Below are 23,914 nucleotides of genomic sequence, written 5' to 3' on the forward strand. Positions count from 1 at the left end.
CCTTTCAAGATGTTCTTCCTTATCCAGCATGTCCAAAGCCAGCAGGAAGGGACCTTCATCCCTGCTGCCTGGCCTCTTCCTGTAAGGCAAATAGGCCAGGCAGAGCTGACTGGAAACACACCCTGCATGGTGATAACATCCTTCACAATCCTTGACAACAGACCTGCCTGGCAGAATTGTGGGAGTGGGGAATGTCCATTCATCGCACAGCCTGCAGAATTGTTTGTCTGGATCAAGCAAATCACTGCATCAGTGTTTTAGAGAGTAGAGGATGTAAAAGGTGCCACTTGGGAGCGCACAACCCCACCTGGGAGCACACAACTATCATCTCCTGACTGGGAAGAGCACAGCACATTTCATGGTCATGTTGTTGCATGGTAGTTAATGCGCTGAATATAAACATCCCATTCTATAATCTTGCCTTTACAAACAGATTTTGGAAGTGAGAGAAAAACAAATACTTTATGATTAGCAGAGTGAATTAAAGTTTAGAAAAATCACTTCTTACAAGAATCAGCTGTCAACTCTTCCTGAAAATAATGTTTATGATGAAAAGTCTTACACGCAACTATTTTCAAATGCATGCTGAGAAGTCTTGTAGTGCTACTGATAAAAGCATAGCATACCTTCAAATAACGTTCATTATAACTGTGGAAAAGTGCTACATTTCCAGGGAAAGGAAAGTCATGCATTTTTCATTCTATTCACTCATTGCATTAGGAACTTGATGTCATAAAAACTGCATAAAGTCACATATGTATTTCCCAATTTCTTAAACATCTCTTGCCTATGAGCTCCAAATGACTGAAGGGAAGAAGCTGAGGATCTTTAACTCACTGAGCCCTTAAATAAATTTTTGCTACATATTTAGGTTCGAACCTGTCAAGCTGCAAAACAGAACAAAATCTACAGCTGTAAAAAAAGCCTACCCCAAAATAAGGCATCCTATCTTGTTTCACCTTGTTGAACAAAAGTTATGTCTGAAACAACCAACAGAGTATAAGAATTCCATCATTATTTCTGCAGCTGAGTAGCAGAAGAAAAAAATAATTGTTCCCTGTCTAAAAAGTAGGGATGCTGTGTTAGCAGTGACTCAAAGCTGTAGCTGTTATATTTTCTTAAAAGCTTATAGTACATACAAAGTATACTGCATGCCTAACAGTCAGGAGATCTGTTGAAAACCTGTTTATTGAGTTTTTAAAATGCATTCTCTTTACTCTTTAAAACTTTCCTATGTGTACGGTATTTCCTGCAGTCTTTTATTTCCTGATATATTGTGCATTTCATGGGAACTGATGGAATTCAATCTGGAAATTCAGATTTTATTAAAGTCAGCAGTGTTAGTACTATTAATTTTAATATGGCAAACAAAACCTACCTGGTACAGAATACTTCACACTTTGTTCCTGGCTGCATTTCATAGCTGCTTTTCTTAGTAACATTAATGAAGAAAAGAAGTTTTTAAACTGTTTTTGGTGTGAAATGGCAGGAACTACTCAGACAGTGCTGTATAAGGTTGGGGAGAGAATTAGAGTCAACTGTTTAGTTGTCTGAAATTCTACTGTATTAGTCTTCAGCCATTTCCCCACCCTACTGTCCAGAAGATGGAGCACATTTTCTTCATCTTATGTTTAAAAATCTAAATTCACTCTTCTTTACCATGAAAAGAAAAACTGGCTACCAAAAATAACATAGTCTGAGGTCCTTTTAGGTATTAGCTCTGTTTCAGAGATGGGCTTTATGGCACTGGGTGTCACATGTGTGCACTGCAGGCTGGACATCACTACAGACTCCTTAATATTGACTGTCTACATTCCTACACCAACTACTTTACCTGTGCCTGCCTGTAATAAAGAAGTAATAAAGCAAGTAATAAAAAAATTTCTTTCACAGCTCCCAAAAAGATAATCATCCTCAGCTTCACACACATAAATACAGGCAAAGTTCTGCATACAACACCGAGAGAAAGGTGAGCAGAAACAGGTGAGAGAGGAAGTGTCCATGAAAGGTGTCCTTTGAAGCCATGGAAGAATGAGATTTGTCAGGTGTGGGCAGCCTGACAGTGGGAGGGATGAGCCAGGAGCAGGTGTGGGGCCCCTTTCAGACAGGGCTGTGGAGGAGCAGCTCTGTACAGTGAGGTTGTCCATGGGCAGCTGACAGCAGGCCAGTGGGGATTAGAGCACAGTGCTGGCCACATGGGGATGGCAGCTGCTCCACCCCTTGCACTAGTCCAGAAACAGCAGGAAGATGCCAAGCTGTCCTTAAAGTAACCCTGCTGTTCTGAGGTATCACTATAGAATTAGAAGAAAGCCTGTGACACAGTTCTCCAGAGCACTTATTGAAAAGTTCTGAAATGCCTGCATCAGATGTCACATGTGTCAACATCTGACACCTCAGAAAGGTTTTTCTTTGCTGTAGCACCTTGTCTATTTTTCATTTAGAACCAGTGCAAAAAAAAAAAGCTTTTTTTCCCCCTACTGTCTGAGATGATACTTGATCACTTTTCTCTGTCATTCTTCTTTCTTCTTCATATTTGCCTCCTTCTGCAGCTAAAAGTCATTAACGTTTCTTCTGTATGGTTAAATTTCTTCTCTTTGCAGTCCTCTTGTGACTGTCTAAAACAGTATGACAATTCAAAAGGGAAGCAATTTGTGTAATACATTAGACAGATATTATTTCAAAAACCAAGAAAATTTCAGCAGTGAAGCAAACAATAATATTTGACTTCCTAAACAGTAAGAAATGTAATTTGAATTTGTTTTAATTGTAGCCACTAACGAATTGTACAGTCTGGGTAAATGTTTATCCCCAAATCCTGGCCGTCATGGAGGAGGCATTATTTCTGGAGAAGTTATTGCAAAGCAAAACAAAGCTACAGTAAAATCCTTCAGCTACTCAGATGTTCTGCATCTCAGTTTGAGGAGCCTGGGTCATCCTCAGGCTTTCAAGAAGAACTCTGAGAGACAAAGACTCTGCAGGGTTTGTTGCAGGGTTTTTTCTGTAAGAAACCGCTGATAAGGAGTACATGATGGTCACATCTCTGTATGGGTAACTGATAAAAGCCTCATTAATTATTGCCATAATTAATCTCACGCTCACACAAACCTGCTGTGAGTTGTCGCCATTAATATTATCCTGCTACCCAACAGTTAATTAGGTGGCACACTCTTCACTCAGTCTTATTTCCAAGTAATGTCTAGGAAAAAATCTCAGGGTTTTGCATGTTTGTGGATTTTTTCTGCCTCTGGTTCAACCTCAGCCTGAGCACTGTCTTTGCTTAGCACAATTTTCTATTTGGCACAACCAGCATTGTCACAGAAAAGAAAACCCCGTTGTTTCTTGCAAGAACCTCTTTGGAAGTTCCCAGGACTGGAATTCAGCCATTCGTTGTGCCAGGAATGCTCACCATTTTTTTCACATCAGCGGACATAGAGGGTAAGAGCTCTTCTGTTCCCTTGAATATTTTTTATATTTTCCTTATGTTTTCTTGGATCATAAACTGACAGGATTTTCTTGACATTTTTCCCCATCAGCTTCTCTCTGTGCCCTTCTACTTGTCTCTTGCTGCTTCAGATGTGCAAGGAGTGTTTTTTGTGAAGGTTGTCTGACATTTGGAGAAGTTAACAGGTAGGTCTAGCAATGTCATTTTCTCAAGCACCTTATACAATATTCAGCAGTCTGAAAGTTGTCTATAAATTGAAGATGAGGGTGAACAGAAGCAGGCCCATATTAGGATATGTTGGATTGAAGGAAATGTTTTGATCAGTTAGAACTGCCTACTCAGAGTATTCCTGAGGAATCCTAAACATATTAAAATAAGGTATTAGCATCTGGTCAGAATTAATGACAGAATTCTGCCCCGCTGTCTCTGTGCTGGGAACAGCAGGAAAAATTGGAATAGAACAAAATCTACATCACGTTTTCAAAACATACTTAGAAAAGCTGAAATGAAATGACTAATCCAAGTGAAAAAGTTTGAGAGAAAGTGAGCACTCTCTATTTTTCTAATTTAACACATGACTTGTTCAAATTATTAAGCTATCCAACCACTTCTGTTTTACTTTAAGGCTAAGCTTGTCTTCCTTCAAATATTATTTCTAATGCATGACCTCCCAAATACACAACACAAATGAACCAAAACAAGTGATAACTTTCTTTAAACTCAATTGGTAATTCCAATGACTCATTGAAATGACTGTGTGAAGTACTGAAAACAATTTATATTGCTGCTAAGAAAATTTGCTTATCCAGATGCAAATCTTCTTGTATAATGAAAAAATGTGTACTAATGTATAGTAATGAAAAAATGTGACACCCTGTTGTGCACCTATGAAAATAGCAGGAAGATAGACCTCGGTGCTCCACCACTTGTTCAGTCACACTTTGTAGTCAAGCCTACAAGCCACCCATAATTCTTCCTCTTTGTTACAGTGCATGAAGGAGCTCTCCCTCCAGGAGGGATTTATATGTGTTGCTGCATGTGGTTTAATTCCACTTTGTTCCAGAAAATTAATTTTCTTTAGCACTAACGGGCTAAAAACTTGAGGCAGTTTACAGTTTTTAAACATGACTGCAATAAGTCTAATTGTTGAATAAAGGTGAATATAAAAGGCAGAAATAAGTTCAGAATTTGAAGGGCCAGTATCACAAATAATTTAAAATGTGTATTTTAAATATGTTATTGTCCTGAATAAAATTAATTTAAAACCCCTGGTCTTTGCAGCAATATAATCAGAAGGATATTTTAAAACAAATAATAGAGATTTCTGTGCTGGCAGTTTAATATTTGTCATGTCATAAATGAATGAAACTAATGATGTTTTCATGTCATGTAGTCCATTTGGAACAAATATTAGGCAAAGTGGCACTGCTGAGACTAACATGCCCTAAATAATGCATTTCCCTCGCTTATTAAAAATCCTTGGTCTTGTTAGAAATGCTGGGTTTTAAAAAAAAAAGTGTTATGATCAAATGGTACTAAAACTTTGACTTTCTAAATTATTAACCTCCTCTCTTTGGAGAATTCAATATTCTCCAGCATAGGAGAATCCACTTGACCTCAGGCTGGAAATTTTTTAGTCTGTTCCTTGTTAGAGAAAAACTCATGCCACATGCATTGGACTGTTATAAACAAGTTGTAACTTGGGTGCTCTGAATACTTTCTGCTCCATCATCTGCTCCATATCTCAATGGAATTTTGTATCTCTGTCTATAGACAGGGCTTGGCCTTCCAGCTTTGATCTTCTCAGCCACCTTGAGATGCCTTACATAGATAGCACTGATGCTAGTATCAATTTAAGCTGCTAGTGTTTAAACACTATAGTGTTTAAAACTAACAAACAAAAATACATAAAAATCTTAAATGGAGGCATATTTGCAATAATGCTTGTATTAAATTTAATGTGATTTGTGTTTATGAATATTTACAACTTAAACTCCTGTCAGGAGTGTCATAGACTTTTTTGTTTTAATTGCAAATGTAAGTGATTTCTGACTTTAGATTGAAGATAACATGCAATTTTTCTCCCAAAAGTCCTTAACATTTCTTGCTAAATTAAACTTTCTATGAAGTTTTGTGGAGGAAAAAACTGAACTCAATTTCAAGCAGTGACATCCAGGTGTAAATTAGAACACAGAAATTTCACTTTCATTCTGTACAACAGTAAGATCATTACATGCATCAGTAAGAACATGATTAAACCAAGCCTGGATGCAAAATATTTAATTTCTTCTTCATTTTACTGTATTTGCATGTTTGGCCTTCTCTTTCATTCTTCCCCAGTTGGTAGACTTTTTAAAACTAAATTGTTGTAGTATACAATATTTGTAGAATAGTGGTGCCAATAACAGAGTTTTACAGCCAAAATTTTATACAGGGTCAAACATTCCTTAATAACCATCTTTATTGCCATGCAGTTTGGAATAATGGGCTTTCAAGCAGAGTTGGAGCAGGGAATTGCTGGCACAGAAAAGCCTGCTGGGGCTGACTGAAAAAACAAAGTATTATTCATGAATGGCATCTTCATAGCTGAGGATTTCAGTTCCTAAGGTCCATCTTCCCATAACAATTGCCATAGTTTTAATTTATCTTTCTAGAGATTGATAGAAATAAAGTTGGGAAAATATTTTAACACATTTAAGTCCTTTCTCTTAAATGTATATGTAGCCTAGAGCAGTGGCTGAAGCCCTGGTTAAACTTGTCTTAAATAATTAAAATAAGCTCAGAGATCCATTCTCATCCCTATTCCATACCATCTATACCTACACCTAGCTATCCCAGTATCTTCTTCACCATTTCAGAATCAGACACTGACACTTCAAAGTGAAACAATAAAAATCAAAATTACGGTGAATAAATCTTGAAGAACCTCACAATATGCCTACATGATACTGCAAAGCTTGAATAATAATAAAACAAAAAGTAGTGTGGCTTGAGGAGAATGCATGCCTGAAAGCATCAGGGCAGTTGATTTTAATGGTGATACAAGGCAGGGGAGAAGAGAATGGAGTCAGCATCAGCTACAGTTACAAAAAATAATGATTTCTCCTTTTTTCCCCTGCTGGTTAAAAGGAGGTTTTGCCCTCTTATTAACAATTCCTTTAAAAACTATGCCAAGAAGGTTAGTGTTAGTAATACTTAGTAGTTCTTTCAGGGGGAGTGAATGGAGTATTTTATGGACATCTCACTAGTTATTTTTTTCCTTTTTTTAGTTTCCCAATGTACTTGTAAATTCTATGAGCAATTAGAGTAACAATGTTTGATCTTTGTATTGTCACTGCCACTCAACAACAGTCGGAAAAGTTAAATGAAACTCACGTACCTTAATCCAGTCATTTTATGTGAGAACAATCCCAAATATTAATTTAACTGTTGTTTTTCTAAAGACTAGCTCATGGCATAAGACTTCTGCACCTGGGGCCAATGGCTGTAAGGAAAATTGTACTGCACTGTGGGTTTAACATTCAGCATCCTGTCTGCCCCCTGACAAGAGTGCCCTGCCTGGTCTGGGCTGCTCAGGTCCACAATCCAAGCATGATGGGCACATTTAACAAGCCAAATCTGCACTAAGGCATCTGGCCCAAAGTCCTTTCCAATATCAGTAAGACTGAAATGTATTCCTACAGTGAAACATAAAGCCAGAAGGATCTTCCCTCTTAAATATCTCCTTCTGTCTCTCTCTCACAGAGTTACATTATCCAATTCAAAACTTTGAGAAAAATCAGACTACATACATCCAAAGCACAGTTTAGAAGACCAAAACACTCCTCATTCTCTTTCATTCCATGAACTGTTATCTCATACAAGTGACTACATAGTAAAAGGATGGGAAAAAGTATGTTCAGTGTTTTCACTTTTCTTGTCAGGTGCTCATCTGACGATGAAATTTTAATAGAATCACTGGTTTTAACTTTCTAATTTCATTTTTTTCTTTTCTGTTTTAGGTCCTTGGTCAACACATTACTTGAATTGTATCGTGCAACTTCTATTTTGGTTTTTTTGTTTTTACCGTTTTGTAAGCTAATAAACTTTGATACCACAAAACTGTCTGATGGTGCCATCCTCTACAGAAATTTGCTCTGAATTTTTCCTGTTGCACAGTTGAGAAAAATAGAGAAAATGGGCAGAAATTTGGAGAGCACTTTAAGTTCTGAAGGATAAGCATTGTAACTTGCCAGATTTTGTTTCCAAACATTCCTAAATAAAGTAAATCAAAAAGATTTTTCCAGGTTCTCCATTTGGGATGCTCTAGAACTGTTACAGTGTCATGCAGCAATGTTTAGATGAATGTCTCTTTATATTTCCAGGTGTTTGTAAGACCCAGGCTGTTTTCACATTGATCTCCTAGATATTTTAAATTCACGAAAGAAATTTTTCAAATTTGAGAACATTCAACAATAGGAACAAGATATGTTAAATCCTCCTGAAGCTACTGTTTGAATCAAGTTTTTTCTTATTTGGTTTGGATTCTATTCCTTTGTAGAAGTGCATTTCTCTTGGCAAATTCACTGCTGCTGGAGTTTGCTTCCAAGATTAGCATGGTACCTTTCTTGTTTAATATATATTTTAATATGATATTACTCTGGTAGCAAATAGTGCAGAACTTCAATACAAAATATTTTACAATACAAAACAGCCATGGTATCCCAGGCATTTTTGACATGTTTTTATGTAAATGTACTTACAAATCCCCTTACTTCACAAGAGCATTTTATTCTTGGTTGTATAATTTTCAGCAAAGACTTTACTCAAAAAACTGACTTTCAGAGTGCTTGAGCACTAGCATGTAATTTTATCTGGCAATCTCAGTAGCAGAAGAGGTAAAAGGTTCTGTAAATGGTGAAAGTGACTTGTCATGTTATGGAAATAACCTACCACTGACCTGCTGTCCATACGAGGTATCTGATTATGCACCTCACCTTTCTGTATAATATTCCTATATTCTACTCAGAATTTTGGGTATGCTTTAAACACCAGCTATTCCTGTATTGTTTAAATTATATCTGTATTTCTGAAATGCTTAATCCTCTAAAACTGCTGAAACATGAGAATGCCAAAGACAGTCGTTAAGGTTCAACATCAGGTTTCTCAGCATGTGAATTTGACACAGGTCTATAAAGTAAGATTGCTCAGTTAATAGTTAACTGTTGTATCTTCACCTGTTGTACTTAACTTATTAACTTGAAGTCAAAAAATGTTTTAAAAAATATTAATTGTATTGATTTCATTGTTGCAAAGCTTTACAGAAAGTCTTTTTCAGAAAACTTTTGATTGAAGTAACAGAAGTCCTTTATAAAACAGCTAATTATTTATATAAATATATTTATAAAACAGCAAGTTGAATTACTATTTTCAGCCATGCTATGGCCAATGCACGTCAAAATGATAATCAAAGAAAGAATGAATTTTTAATCCCACGAGAAACTGGTATTTCAGAGGGCTCGTACTTTTACAGAGACCAAATATGAAATTATTAAAGGCAGATGTGTCTCCCTTCTGCAACAGACAAACTTCCATAAAGTCTAGGGGAGTTTCCATTCCCAAGGACAGATGGAGCAATCAAAATACTGACCCTCAGGCCTTACATAAAGAGAATTCTTTAGCTGTACTGAAAATTCAGTGTAAGTTGAGTAAGACTGGCTGACTTGCACCAGTGAAATGTTTATGGACAGTGAGACTTCAGTGAGCTGTATCATTCTGCTGCTCTCGGGCAGACTTGGCTACTGTGAGGGAAAAGTTGCAGAGCAATAAAAGCAGTCAGGTCTTGGCTTTTTTCTTAATGGTTTGCTCTTAATCTTTATGCAATGGAACAAGAGAATAGTTCTTTGCTTTTTATTTCTTCAGTCGTTGCAGAAGTAAATAATACTGTTGACATCCCAAAAAGAATTCATGGTAAAGATGCCAGTGAGATGAGGGCAATGTCATAACACATTTATCTTTGGTGCTGAGAACATTGATAATGAAGCTGTAAGGTGTGCAAATTTTCAAAATAAGATGAAGGCTTCCATGAGTTACACAGAACACCACAGTAATGGAGAGCAGAGCTAGAGCTGTGCTCTCAGGCTGTCCCATGAAAAGTTAGACTAGTCAAGAGCTCCAGTGTGGATGCTAAGGAAAAAGGTTAATAGAGAAAAGAGTTTTTAGGACTGGAGGATGGAGGAGAGGTGGTATGCATTCCCACACCACAACTCAGGTTCTCTGGAGTCAGTGGGGAAAGAATTCTATGGCTTTAATGGACACTGAACCTCGCTTCTGGAGGGTCCAGACAGACAGAATGACAGTCTGAGATCATTAGAGCTCTTTTGGCTTGGCTTTGCAGTTAGAAAGATGAATGTAATCAGTAATCATGTGTTGGGAGATGCTGTGACACATTAGGTTAACGATCCTCTTCTCTTAATCCTCATTTGACTTGGGCCCTACTTAAAAATTAAAGGTCTCAAACATGAATTCAGCACTTTGTCTCTACACAGGAGTCCTGTGTCCAGGGATTTAGTGACATTTCAGGCACCAACAAAATATGTAAATTTGAATGCAGCTACCTTCTGTATCCATCTGGTATTGGCATCAGCAGAGCTTGCACACAAGGTGATTCTTACTCTGTATTATGAACCAATCTCTTAACTGCACACTTTTCTCTTCTTTGGTTATTCCTTTCAGCCAGCAAATATGCCAAACTATGCATAGACATTGTAGCACTGTAGCTTTCATATACAGAACATGTACAGAATTCTCACCAGTGGATCTGGAAAATATGACATTGCTTATTACGCTCATGAATGAAAGGAAAAGCCAGGACCTCCTAAAGTATAACATCCTGGGCCTGCTCATTAATGCAAACCCACTAGGAAAATGTCTCATGACAATTTGACCTTTCCCTAACAATTGCTCCTTATTCATGGTCAATTAGAAGGGTTTCCCTCATTTAAAAAGATATGAGGACCAACTAATCAGATACCTAAAATAAAGTTGTTGAAATGGCAGTTGATTTTTTTTCTCATAAGTCAAATCTATGTATTTCATTTCCTCAGCAGGGAATAAATGTCTACATGGACAACTCCTTTTACAAAGACTTAATATAGCATGGGCACAGGAACTTGCCTCTTAATTTAGTGTTTTCATGTCTTTGCCAACAGATGTTTAATTTTTGTAATAACACTCTTGGTACAATACTGTCCTGCCTTGGCTATGCAGTACAAAAAAAAAAGTCTGGGGGGGTTCAGTGAACAACTTTGTGGGAGGATAAAAGGTGGCTGAAATTTGAGTTGCAGTTTTTATTGCAGACATCAGCTTTTAATTCCATTGTATTGTTTAACCTTCAGTGTGGTTACTCTGGGAGTATACTTGATTTCATTGACTTATTTTGTGCACTCTGTGGATTCCCTACACCTGAATGATAGTTCTGTAGACTAAACTTTATGCTGAAATATGCTGAGACTGAGTGTCTAAATCTTCTGTGTTTGTACTTGTAGAGGTTTCATAACATAATTGTCTTCTGATGTGAAAATCTCATCTAAAAAGCAAATTGGTGAAGTTTTCACAAATAATTCCCTTGTGTTGAACAATGCAAGTGTATTTTGTGTTCTGTTACAAAATTTTATACATATTTTTATGTGCATATGGATTCACAGATTCATAGAATCAGTTTGATTGGGAGGGACCTTTAAAGGCCATCTAGTTCAACCCCTTTACAATAAACAGGACCATCTTCAGCTGGATTAGGTTGCTCAGAGTCCCATGCAATCTGACCTTCAACATTTCCAGGGATGCAGCATCCACCACCTCTCTGGGCAGCATGTTCCAGTGTTTCACCAATCTCATAATAAAAAAGGTGTTTTCTTTACATCTAGTCTGCAAATCAATATATATTGATGTTATATATAAACCCAACATTTTAAATGCAAAGGGTTGGGATTTTGATTTTCATTTCACTGACTAGCAGGTCAAGGGAGGTAATTCAGTTCTGAATTCCACTCTTGTCACAACCCACCTGGAGTACTCTGTTCAGCTCTGGCTCCCCCAGCACAAAAAAGACCATGGAGTCCAGAGGAGGGCCATGAAGATGGTCAAAGGGCAGGAGCCCCTCTCCTATGGAGACAGGATGACAGAGCTGGGCTTGTTGAGCCTAGAGAAAAGAAAGTTCTGGGGAGAGCCTTACTCATTCCACTACCTAAAGGAGGTGTACAAGAAAGTTGGACAGGGATCTTTTACAAAGCCATGTAGAGACAGGACAAGGGAGAATGGGAGAAAGAGTGTAGATTTAGGTTAGATATTAGGAAGAAATTCTATACTGTGAGGGTGTTGAGCCACTGGAACAAGTTACCCAGGCAAGTTGTGAATGCTGCATCCCCGGAAGTTCAAGATCAGGTGGGATGTAGCCTTGAGCAAGTTGGTGTAGTGGAAGGTGTACCTCCCCATGGCAGGGGGGCTGGACTAGATATTTCTGGGTTCCTTTCCAACCCAAACCATTCTTTGATTCTATGAAATGTCTAGGTCCTCTCTGTTTCATCCATAGTTCCTAACTTCTTAGGATTTAATTTTATTGAAGCCTTGTGTAGATAGAGGAAAATCTTGGTAAAACCAGCTGCAAGTCATTGTACAGCTGATTTCAACATGCCACTTGTGTAGGCAAGTCTTGCAGCACTAACGCAACACCTGTTAGACAAAGAACAGGCCAGTGATCCCTGGGTTTGGGACTGGTGCTGTGCCACAGTAGGTGCCCAGCAGCCCTTGATGTGAGCCCATTTACTGACAGGAACCAACACAAACTGTGGGGTCACTCACTTGCTGTCTGTCTCTTTCAGCTCGAGACACAGTGATTGCTAAGAACTGGCAGCTTATGAAAACAGGTGATAGATGCTCAGAGATCATCTTGGTATGCCCTCAAGGCCTTTTAAGTTACTTTGCTTGTAATAAGAGGATGCCAGAAGACCTTTATAGTCTATGTATAGACCATATGTATATATATACACAGCTGAATGCCAGGCATGCAATATATGTATGGCTGTGTATTTCTGCTTCAAATTTGCTGCAATTTCAAAGCCACTTCAGTACATCTTTCTCCTGTAGTTCTCTTCCTAAAATATAATCTGCCTAACAAATGCCATCACAATGGTGTGTGCTGGAGTGTGTGCTCTAGTGCTGAGAGAGATGTCTGTGGAACTGCAGGCTCATCCCATCAGTAGATCATCCTGCCTCAGGCACTAATGCTAGTGAAGCTGTTCTGAGATCTCTTAACTGATAAGTGACACTCACTCCTTATCAGCATAACAAGCAATAGCAAGAGCTTTGTAAACAGAGAACATCACTAGGCTTTGCTTTTCTAATCTGTCCGTATCCTTAATCATACAAGAAACAAGAGGACATGGCAAAAGAGGATCTGGAGCTTTTATTGAAATGAGGTGGCAGGACAATTGCCTCCTCATTCAGGGAAGGATATTCCCAATGCAAAACTTTGCTCTCCTTTCATATTTTCATTGGCCACTGGGAGGAAATTAGGATGTGGGAAAGGAAGAGTTGATCAGTGGGAGAAAAATTTCTTTCCTTACTGCTGATAAGTGTTTATGCCTGGAGGAGGCTGCTAAAAGTTCCACATGAAGAATGGTATAGCACTGGAAAAGGACAAAGGCACCAGTCTGGGCAGGTGGCTTGGTGGAGGACATAATTTATTGTGAAGTCATTGTGGCCAGGTAGCTGCAAGCCGAATTCAGAGTCACATTCGTGGCACTTTAGGTTTGGATTTCAACTACAGTTCTCACATATCCTAGATCCATGCCAAGCCCCAACAGGAATATCAAAAAAAATCTGCTTCAAGTGCAGTAGATGGCTTCTTAAGGTTTGAATATTTTTTCATTGCTGCTGTTGGCTTTTGGATAAATTGGCACAGTTTGCATCTAGAAGGGCTGTATTGTTTTTGTAATCACATTTTATGATTACTGGCAAATAATAGCTTTAACTTTTCACAGAGGGAAGCAGAATGACTCTGGCATACAAGTGTTCCAAGCAGAGAGCTCAAAGCTCCAATCTCCCCTTTCAGACAATACAAACTGACAGTGTGATTATGTTCCTTCAGAACAAGAATGTGCTTTAAAGGTTCAGGAAAGACCTGCCAAGAGTAACTATTAAACATAGAACCTGCAAAAACCCATCACTCAAACACGTGTATAAGGTATCTTGTTCCAGTAGACCTTCTTGGTGATGGTGTTAACCTTTTCATATTTAGATAAAGTTAAACTTATTGTTAAAAATGTTTGAGTGGAAATACCATATACATTTTTTTCCGTGCTTGATGCTTTTTATGCTGCTTTTCAGCATAGCTAACTTGGTTTTATTGTGTTTTCCTGCAGCAGTTAAGATCATGGAAGAACCAGAATCATCAGGTGATGACATTTTTGCTGCAGCCAGCACTTATGAAGGGTTGCCTTTCTTTACTGCTCCAAGTGACGTCTCTACCGTGCAGCCTGGAGCTGTCATTACCGATGTGCTGCCACCAATAGCACCGCTGCCTGCAGCCACCAGCCCTTCCTACAGCCCCTCTGAGATCATCGAGCAGTCCCTTGAGTTACCGGGTTCCTCAGTGGGCGCCCCCGAGGGCGCTCCCGCGGCTGGCACCAGGATGGGCGTGCAGGACATCGCCGCCGAGCTGGACCGGGTGGGCGCGGCGAGCACGGCCGCGCTGGACGAGGGCGAGCAGGGCAGTGGCTACATCCCAGTGCTGACCACGGAGCCTGCAGAGACCACCCCAGCGCCCGTGCTCAAGTATGTCACCACCAGCTCCATGACCACTGCGGCCAAAGGCAAAGAGCTCGTGGTTTTCTTCAGCCTGAGGGTAACCAACATGCACTTCTCTGATGACCTCTTCAACAGGAGCTCCACAGAGTACAAGGCACTGGAACAACAGTTCATGCAGTTGGTGGGTGAAAATCAACTTGAACAGCATGTGTGGGAGCTGGGTGCAGTTTAAAGGCACACACTGAAATGCACAGTATTTTAACAATGCTAAACCCCACTACAGTTCAGTCTGATAAGCTGTATCTTAAGGGATCCATAAGCCTGGAATGCTCTTAGAGCCTCAAGACAGAGTTTATAAAGTCAGTGATGAAAGATTTTGCTTGATCAAGAGAACCCCGATATATGCCTAACATGTAATTTATTTGGCTTTTTCTTAGATCCACGTCAACAGTACAGCAGTGCTGATTATATCTGAGACTTGTGTCTGCTTGCTGCATTTAAAAATAGGCTTTTAAAAATATATCATAGCATGGACTGTGATTAGATATGGATTTTCTCTGCTGGTACAATAGGGCACAGGTCAGCTCAGCTTTAACATGCCTATTATACTGTGCCCTAACCTGCCTGGATTGAATGTTTGAATATAATTAAAGTTGGCTTTTGAGTGAGGTAATTTTTTTCTCTTCCAGATGAATAAACTTCCCAGCTGCTATGCATTTCATTACAGGGGAAATTGCTGCCCATCCATCTCAATACATTATTGAGAAAAGAGCAGAAATCCAGAAGATACTGCTAAACAGAAAAGTTAATTTGTTCATGGAGCTTAACAATTGTATTAAACTCAGGGAAATAAATCAGTGATGTGTGTACTTGATAATGAAAAATGACTAAAAGAGAAATGAATAGCAGGTAGACACTGACAGTAAGTTAAAATAAAGGCAAATTTCTGTTTTGCAGTTACTTCCATACCTTCAGTCCAACCTTACAGGTTTTAAGCACTTGGAAATTCTCAACTTCAGGAACGGAAGTGTGATCGTGAACAGCAAAATGAAATTTGCCAAGACAGTGCCATACAATATCACAGAAGCAGTACACTGTGTTTTGGAAGATTTCTGTGATGCTGCAGCCCAGCATCTCAATTTGGAGATTGACAGCTATTCCCTGGATATTGAGCCAGGTAAGATTGCATTACTAATGTATGTGCTAAATCAAAACTAACCAGACAATCTTTTTTCAGACTGTTACAGCTTCAGAAGTGTGACTGTGTTGAAAAGAACCACATTAGCAATATCCTCCCAGTGATAGGGGGTAATAAGATATAAAAGGATGTTGCAAATTCTCTGCAGATGTATTTTCTTACTGTAATGAAAAGCTGGGTGGAGCTGTTGGGCTGTGCATGTTCACCAGCTGCCTTTCAGAGACAGAGTGATCTCGAGAATAAGTACTGGGTGAAGACAGGTATAAGAAATGCTCATGTGCAGTTGGCAGGTTTGACATGCAGGTCTTGCACTGGAGTATGGAAACAATTTCTGATTGTTATTGCAGTGTTGTAAGCAAATCATGGTTTAGAGCATCATTAGATCTTTTTTTAAAGGGATACAGCATTCAAAACAAAAGGAGACAGTGTGTAGGAACAATTGGATTCTACAGACACTCACTAATTGGGCATGACTATATGTAGTACTCCAAAGATTTGTAATTCTAGAATCCCTCTATTTTATCTTTCAAGTAACTTTTTTTTATCTTTCAAATAAGTTTGTAGTCTTTGCTAAACAGTAGGGAGTCAATAACTACCTATCTGGATACTATTCTTACACCAAAAACTTAGTGTTTTCAAAAACTACACTATTTTATAAATTTGAAGCCTGAATCTGTTTTCAGGCTCTGGTAATTATTTCAGAGTTGAATTTAATTTCATTGTCATGGAGAAGTACAATAGCAAAGGTATGCAGATCCCTCAAGCTGTCTTTTTTATCAGATCTATGACAATTCTGGAACAAAAATCCATTTACAATTCAGTTTCTAACCAGTTTTCATTATACATATGTCTTTGTGGCCACTAAAAGCATAGGTAGCTAGTGGTAAAGAAAGCTAACAAAATCACAGTATTCTACCCATCAAATAAACCATGATAAACTGATATTCGATGAATAAAGTATCAAATTAATTAATTATAAACAGTGGACTTTGGGCTGCCATATGTTCCCTGCTTTAGTAATTAATTTTCATTAAATAAAAATTAAAATAAGAAAGATCCTAAAATGAAAATTCAGAAAAAAATTTTAGTCTTTCATCTTCATCTGATATGCTTTATTGATACGGTATTTCAACATTATATCAAGAAAACAGAGAATTCATTACAGAGAGGTTGTGGAAAGAGCTGTTTTTTCGAGGCTTATAAGCTTATGAAGTAATATATAGTAGTATATATAGTTTATAAAGTAGCCTATAGAGTCAAAATAGAAGAAATTGTGTTTACAAAGCCAGTATATTCCAGTACAGGTGTGTCAAAGCCAGATGCGTTTTAATTTCAGAAAACATACCAAAAAAATAAACCCCAACCTGTGTATCAAGTTAAGGTAATAGAAGCAAATTCCTCTTTATGTGAAACTGAGAGCCATCTAGTGGTAACGATGTTCTACCAAAGTGAAACATGGATGGGAACTGACAGTCCAAAATCTGTACCAAGAGTCAGCAGCTGCAAAGGGCTGACTGCACTGGTCATAAATAGTACTGTAAAGAAGGACTTTTCAAAATACCTGCACAAAATATTTCATTAGTACTTAATAATTAATAACTAATAATTATTTTTTATAATTGATTTTTTAAAAAATCATTAATAATTAATTTCTGTGGAAACAGAAAATATAACAAAATATGAACGTGTGTGCATAAGGAAGATGAAATATTATCACAAGAGCTCAGCCCACCCAAATGCTCGAGCCAAGCCCTGCTTGTTGTTGGAGTTTACCTGTGCTGACATTCCCAATCCAGGAGCAAAGCACATATCAAGCCAACATGCACACTGAATATAGCAAAGGGAAATGGTGCACACTAAAACCCACTAGTCAAAAATAAAAACCAGGAATTAGCCATAAAATTGTCAAGGGATTATAAGTGACCAGCTCTGATGGATTCATTTCTACCCCTGAAGCATATCCCAGTGTGTGTCTGAGATTTCCAGTACTCCTATAACAAATGCAATCTTCATTTTTCATTTAAATTAGTATTAGTGAGCATCTGGTGTACAGAGCATGAATGGCTGCAGAAGCAAACTCATCCCAGTTACAAGCTGCAATATCCAGTACAAACCTTCCCTTTAAACTACATCATTATAAAGGGCCACAGAGCCCAGCTCATACCTGTATTCCTGCTCCCATTTCCTTCTCTGCTCTCTCTTCCTAGTTTTGTCCACCTTTTTTTTGTTTGTTTGTTTTCCTTTCTGGATTCATACATTTCACTGGGGCTGTTTGATGACAGGAATGGGATTTGTGTCCCCTGATCTGCTTCTCACCTTTTGCCTTCTAAGGTTTTTTGCCCCATGGTACCCAGGAAACAGACTCCATGAGACAGGACAGGTGGATGCAGCCCTCCTCCTCATCACCCCATCAGTACAATTTGGGTTGGCAGAGAATGGGAAAGGAGAAGCAGACTTGTGTAAGAGCTGTTTCTGATTTGGGCCTTCCCATGAACATCAGCAGAGTCCTTTTCCCATAATCTCACAGAGGCATCCCTTACTAATATTTAAAAAACAAAACATAAAACTAAGCAGGCTTTCCCAATGTTAACATACCACCACACAAAAAAACTTACACCAAAAAAACCAAAACAGAAACTCCCAACAAACAAACAAACTCCAAAATAACAACAACAACAGCAACAACAGCACAAACAAAAAAATCCCAAATAAACAAAAAAAAAAACCCACCCACACACAAAAAACCCAACACTACAAAGCCTGTAAGCATATTCTTTGGAATATGATTGTATTTGTACATTGCAGGTCTTAGTATTGTGCAATGTTCAATAATTAAATTCCATTCCTCTGTCATGTCCTAAATTATGTGTTTAAGAACACATCATTAGAGTTGAAATTGTTTCTCTCACTTAAGGCTGTAGTACAGGATCCATGAGTATGCATGTATGTGAGTATGCACAGCAAAACCAGGGTAAAATCATCCAAATGTGAAAATCCTTGTCAGTGAGATGAAAACAAACTCACTGCTTAACAGAGATGGGGTAAATCAGTGCAGATGTCAACATGAACTGGCTGTGTCCTGTGTGTCCCTCCATGCTGGACAACACCCTCCTATCAGCCCAGCCAAGTGGCAGGCCAGTAAACACGAGCTGTTTTCTCTGGCTGCCACAAGCCCTGCCAAGGCCCTTTGGGATAACGCTCCAGTTAATGATTTACCCATCCTTTGCAGCTGATCAGGCGGACCCATGCAAATTCATGGCTTGTGACAAGTTTTCCGAGTGCGTGCTGAACGAGTGGACAAGGGAGGCCGACTGCCTTTGCAAGCCTGGCTATGCCAGCCAGGACGGGCTGCCCTGCCGGAGCCTGTGCGAGCTGCAGCCCCACCTCTGCGTCAACGGCGGCAAGTGTGAGCTGGTGCCAGGAAGGGGAGCTGTCTGCAGGTAAAGAGATTGATGAATTCTGTTAACAGCCCCATAAACCATGCTAATAAGCCAAAAGCTCTTCGTTCGGATGCTGTAAGTCACGCTGTAAATACCCTTCTGAAGTATAAATAGACTCACCATGGATAAATCAATTTCTGCCTGTTAGTGTACACAGAACATTATGATCTAGTTCTTTTTAAAGATGCTTCAGAAATTTATTAGAAGTTCAGCATCATTGGCAGTGATGACACACACAAAGGCATGCATTCATTTCAGATTTCCAAACACATTTTGGAAAAATGAAATAACACATTCACAGTTTTGCTACTGATTACATTGTAGCACTTTAAGAAGTTACATTTTTTGTAAGATATATTAAGAAGGAAATCTTTATTCATACAGACTGTGATTCCAGTCTACCCAATAAAGCACATGAAGGCTGAAGCTTCTTTCAGGGATTTCTGGGAAAGACTTGAAGATTAGCAGCTCTTCCTTACTGCAAATATATTTCTTAAGGATTTTTAAATGGAATTATTTTAAGTCAATACTGAGAACTACACAGTACTTGAACATATTTACTCTCTTTTTCAAAGTATCAAGTTTCTTCTTGTTGTAAGACTCAACAATTCAGAGCATTATGTGAAACTGTATACTAGACTGGAACACAGTAGCTGACCAGCCATGTACAGAACCAAGAATCAAGTTACAATTCTTGCATTTGTTTATTTTCTCTCAATACTTTGACTAGATTAACAATACATCTTTTACCTTACTTAGGATTAACGTCAAAAATTAACTGGAGAAATTATTCAAATTATTCACTGTAACAACCCAACTACCAAAATTAATTTTCTTCAATGGGCATCACAGGAATTATATTGAATTCACCACAGTTACTGCCTGACTTTCAGAGTCACAGTACAGCAGCTGCAGCATTTAGTACTGGAAATCAGCCTGTGACCTAGAAAGGTCCTCTTCAAGACTTCGCTGAGGTAGCAAGGGGTCTGACCTACTCCTCCAAGACTGATGCACTAAGGAAAATAGCCCTTTCCCCATCCAGAAAAACCCTGACTGTACGGGTATAACCAAACCACCATGAGGAATGATAAAAGTACTAAAAGTAATACATGAATTTTTTTTGTGAATTAGAGCAAGTCACGAATTCCCACCAGTGTCGGACTGACAGCTTGTGCAAACTTGTACTGTCAGAGAGAAGATTATGGCCTACAACTAGCCTTCATGCTCCTGCAAATTCACTTTCCCCTTGTCTTAAAAGAGGAGTAGAGTCCTGCTATTTGTAGTAGAACTTTTATTTCAGACCTTGCTCCCCAGAGTGAAATCACCAGTAAACAGAATATGAGCTTCAAAGTTGTGTTCAGACATTACCTTAAAACATACTTGAACTTCTAAAGTTCTAAACTACAAATGTTACCGGTGGGGTCAGAAATTTGTCAGAAATATTTAAAATGCATTATTTCCTCGAAATTTGTAGGTCAGCAAGGTATATGTCAGTGTCTTTTTATTTAAAACTCACTCTCAAATGTAAAAATATTATCTTTCTCTATCATCAATCACATTATTTTCATGCAGACACATAATTATTTGTAGTGGAAATAATGAGTTCACATTACATTGCAGATTTTCCTTTCTTTTTGTTTAGGATACTCATTATTTTTTGCCTTGAAGTTCTGTACATTTTTTCTCTTCCTTTCCTTATTTTAGATGCCCTGTACGTAGACACCAGCTTTACCAAGGACAGCGCTGTGCAAAATTTGTTCCAGAACCCACACAACCCTTCATTTTTAAACCTCTCATTCTTGGCTTAGGAAGCCTTGGTTTTCTTTTCATCATTTTAATTATTAAGATAAGAAGAAAATGCAAAAGAAACTCTAATTTGCAGTAAGCTGCTCACAATCTTTTCCTTCACATTTCAAAATATTCCTTTTGTTTCTTTTGCAATTTAAAATCTTACCTAAACAAAAATGTTCTGCATTGTAGACGTCCTGCTCTCAGCAGCAATCCAGAAAATGCTGTAAGGATTAATCCTGCTTTTGAACATGATGAATCCCTATCTAGATTTTGTCACTCGGCTTGCAGTGTAAGTGCTTGTCTCAGTTCCTCAGAGATCCTTAATCACGAAGCATTGCATGAACTTGAAAACACAATTCAGCCTGGAGGTAAACTGCATGGAAATCCCTTTCTCATCCCCCAGCAAACAGCCCCCCCTGAAATAACAGGTCCACCTTCATGTATTAACTCCACAACTAAATCAAACTTGAAGCTACACTCTTGCTTGGCAATTTCAGAACTGAAAGTACTAATGCATTCATTGCTTTCCACACTTACTGCAGAGTAGTTTTCATAACAGGACTGTAGAACTGCTTTTCTTACAGCTCTCTTGCATGGCTCTGGCAGTCTATCCTAGCTGAGTGCTTTTAGACATTTAGAGAAATAATTAATGGTCTGTTTTTTTTACTCTTGTAGGTCACCAGATGAGTTTACAAAACCAAGACTGACAAGTTAGTCTCTGGAATTCTTCGTTTCCAGCATCAGCCAGACAAAACCAAGGTTTGTGACTATTTTCAAGAACCTTAAAAATCTGTTGTGTCCCATTGTTAATGTCACCAGAGAGCCTCTTTGTAGTAATTGCATACAAAGAAAAGCTCAGATTTTTTGATGTTTGATATGACAACTACATTTTTTTCTTAAATGTTTTTATGCAACAAAGTTATATTTTGTACAACCATGTGGTAATGTGGCAGTCACTGGATCATGTGAAAGAAGAAGAAATACCTGAAATGACAAATTAACACAAAATGCAATCCAAAGGAGAGGTTTAAATAGCAGCACTAGCTCACTTAAAATCTCAGACCACTCTGTCTGGTTAAGCTACATAGAGTTTGACATGTAGGAATTCTAATTTGAGCAGAATACTGCTCATATCTCGAGTATTATTTTAAGTTTTGCTACTTGAAACCCCTTGTATCCTTGGGGGGGAGAAAAAGACAGAAAGGAGAAAAGCTGAGTCAAAACTTCCTCTGAAACTGGCAGACTGTTTCTGATGTATCAGAGTATGTCCTCTTGATAGGTACAAAATAAAGTTTTTACTTTGCCATTTTTCATTTTTCTGAATTACAGCCCGATTAGGAATAAAAAGATTTTGCTGTAGCTGTTAGCACCCATTGTTCTTGTGGGGAATACCAGTACAGGAGTGCCCTTGGCACTAGCTGGACATTTTGGAAGACAGGATATCAACTACATGAATCTTGGGCTCCTAACATGTTTGTTGTTATGCAAATAAAGGAACAAGCAAAGATACCATAAAGAAAATATTTATTGTCACTGATCTTCATCATTCCCAGATCTGGTCTCTTCAAGTACATTTACAGATTGAGCTGAAAATGGGGTAACTGGAATGCAAAGATAGAGATGGTCAAAGGTAGAGATGGACAAAGCAGCAGGGAATAGAAGTTTGGAAAACTCAAGAATGAACTCGCTTCACTGGCCATAAAAGCACAAGCACAGATGTTTGCAATTAGTATTTTACACCCACCTTAAAAGAAATGTGCCTGTGGGCAATTGTAGACCAATAAGCTTTCATAATAGCTAAACTACTTAAAATTTCTACATGGAAAAGAATTAATATTTTATTAAAGTAATAAAATGGCACATCTGTGAAAGAAAACCCGGTCTGTGTCATCTAGACCATATTTGAATTGCCAAAAGTACATTGACAAAGCTCTTCTCAGAACCTAGTTAAGTAAATTCATTTAGTGAGAAATCCAGCAACCACAAAATTGAAATGGGTTTTCAAAAAACTGGGTGGCTATTTTTCACTGCTACCTAAGTTCACAGTGAATGTTTACATCACCCTTAGATTCAACATGTTTTTAATGATTTGAAAAAAAGTCAATGGCAGAAGAAAATGAAAGTAGAACACCTTTCATTAGCTGAAACTAAGAGGAGCTCTTTGATTTCACACTCTAGAAAACTCCTTCAGGGCTAAAATTTTTTAAATAGAATATAGCACTTGAACTAAATTTTCAGGATGTGGCTATCTAGAGCTTGTAGCCAAATTGAGAATTCAGTATTTAAATTCTGGTTTGCAATATGTAATGACAGCAGTGACAGCTTTTTAGGACATATTATCTAGAGTAAGTACAGCTCTGTATTTATAAAGGCATCTATGAAAATAGGTGTAAAGTTCCAGTAAAAACTAAAATAACCTTCAAATTCTTCCCAAATATGAAAAATGTCTCCAGTTCAGTTCTCCAATCACTGTATGGAAAATTATTGCAAAACTTACTTTTCAGAGGGAATTTTAATTGGGTGGAGTTTTACCCTTCAGGAACTAACAACCTTTAACATCTCCAGGGATGGTGCATCCACTACTTCTTTGGGCAATCTCTTCCAGTGCCTCACCACCCTCACAGTTAAGAATTCCTTCCTTACATCTAATGTAAATCTCTTTCACATTAAAGCCATTCCCTCTAGTCCCTGCCCTTGCAAAAAGTCTCTCTCCCTCCTTCTCGGGCCCCCTTTAGGTACTGCAGGCCACTAGAAGGTCTCCCTGAAGTCTTTTCTCGAAGCTCGATTCTTATGATGAACTACAATTATCAGATTTTAGTGGGACCTTGCCTATTAGCTATTGGATTAATAGTACACCTTCAAATTCAACAATGCTTTTCAAATGTCTTATAGGACTTTGTCTTATAGGTATTCAAGAAAGAAGGTCTGCATTATTCAAGACTGGACTTCAGGATGAGTATGAAAAAAAAAATAAAGGATTCCTAAAGATACAGTATTTTGGCTCTAAAATGCAGTGCACATTAAAAAAAAATAGTTTTACTGAAGGAAAACAAATGACCAAGCTGAGCAGCTTTTGAGCATGTCTAAGATGCCTGGTAGGAAGTTCCCACTTTTAACATGCATGCATTAAGCTTCTGGTGCTTACACATCTTAACTGTTTTATTTAAGAGCTGAGTGCTAGAAACAGATTTTGCTGAAATGTGACATTTTTCAATATTGTATGTTACAACCATTTTGGTAAAAATGTTAATGGAGCTT

The 23,914-nt window shown here is 38.2% G+C and overlaps 1 protein-coding gene across 1 annotated transcript in view; it reads left to right on the plus strand.

Annotated features, from left to right (window-relative positions):
* The window catches only part of IMPG1 (interphotoreceptor matrix proteoglycan 1), a 56,167-nt gene extending 32,516 nt beyond the window's left edge, over positions 1–23,651 (plus strand). Inside the window, exons 13-19 of the mRNA XM_059843392.1 lie at positions 13,843–14,408; positions 15,185–15,404; positions 18,655–18,865; positions 20,570–20,746; positions 20,846–21,024; positions 21,332–21,415; positions 23,564–23,651. Coding sequence (XP_059699375.1) covers positions 13,843–14,408; positions 15,185–15,404; positions 18,655–18,865; positions 20,570–20,746; positions 20,846–21,024; positions 21,332–21,363 — 1,385 coding nt within the window. The 3' untranslated portion in view covers positions 21,364–21,415; positions 23,564–23,651. The remainder of the gene's footprint in view (positions 1–13,842; positions 14,409–15,184; positions 15,405–18,654; positions 18,866–20,569; positions 20,747–20,845; positions 21,025–21,331; positions 21,416–23,563) is intronic.
* The last annotated feature ends 263 nt before the right edge of the window (positions 23,652–23,914 follow it).

Source organism: Haemorhous mexicanus, chromosome 3, assembly GCF_027477595.1.
Source record: "Haemorhous mexicanus isolate bHaeMex1 chromosome 3, bHaeMex1.pri, whole genome shotgun sequence".
NCBI classification, from domain to species: Eukaryota; Metazoa; Chordata; class Aves; order Passeriformes; family Fringillidae; genus Haemorhous; species Haemorhous mexicanus.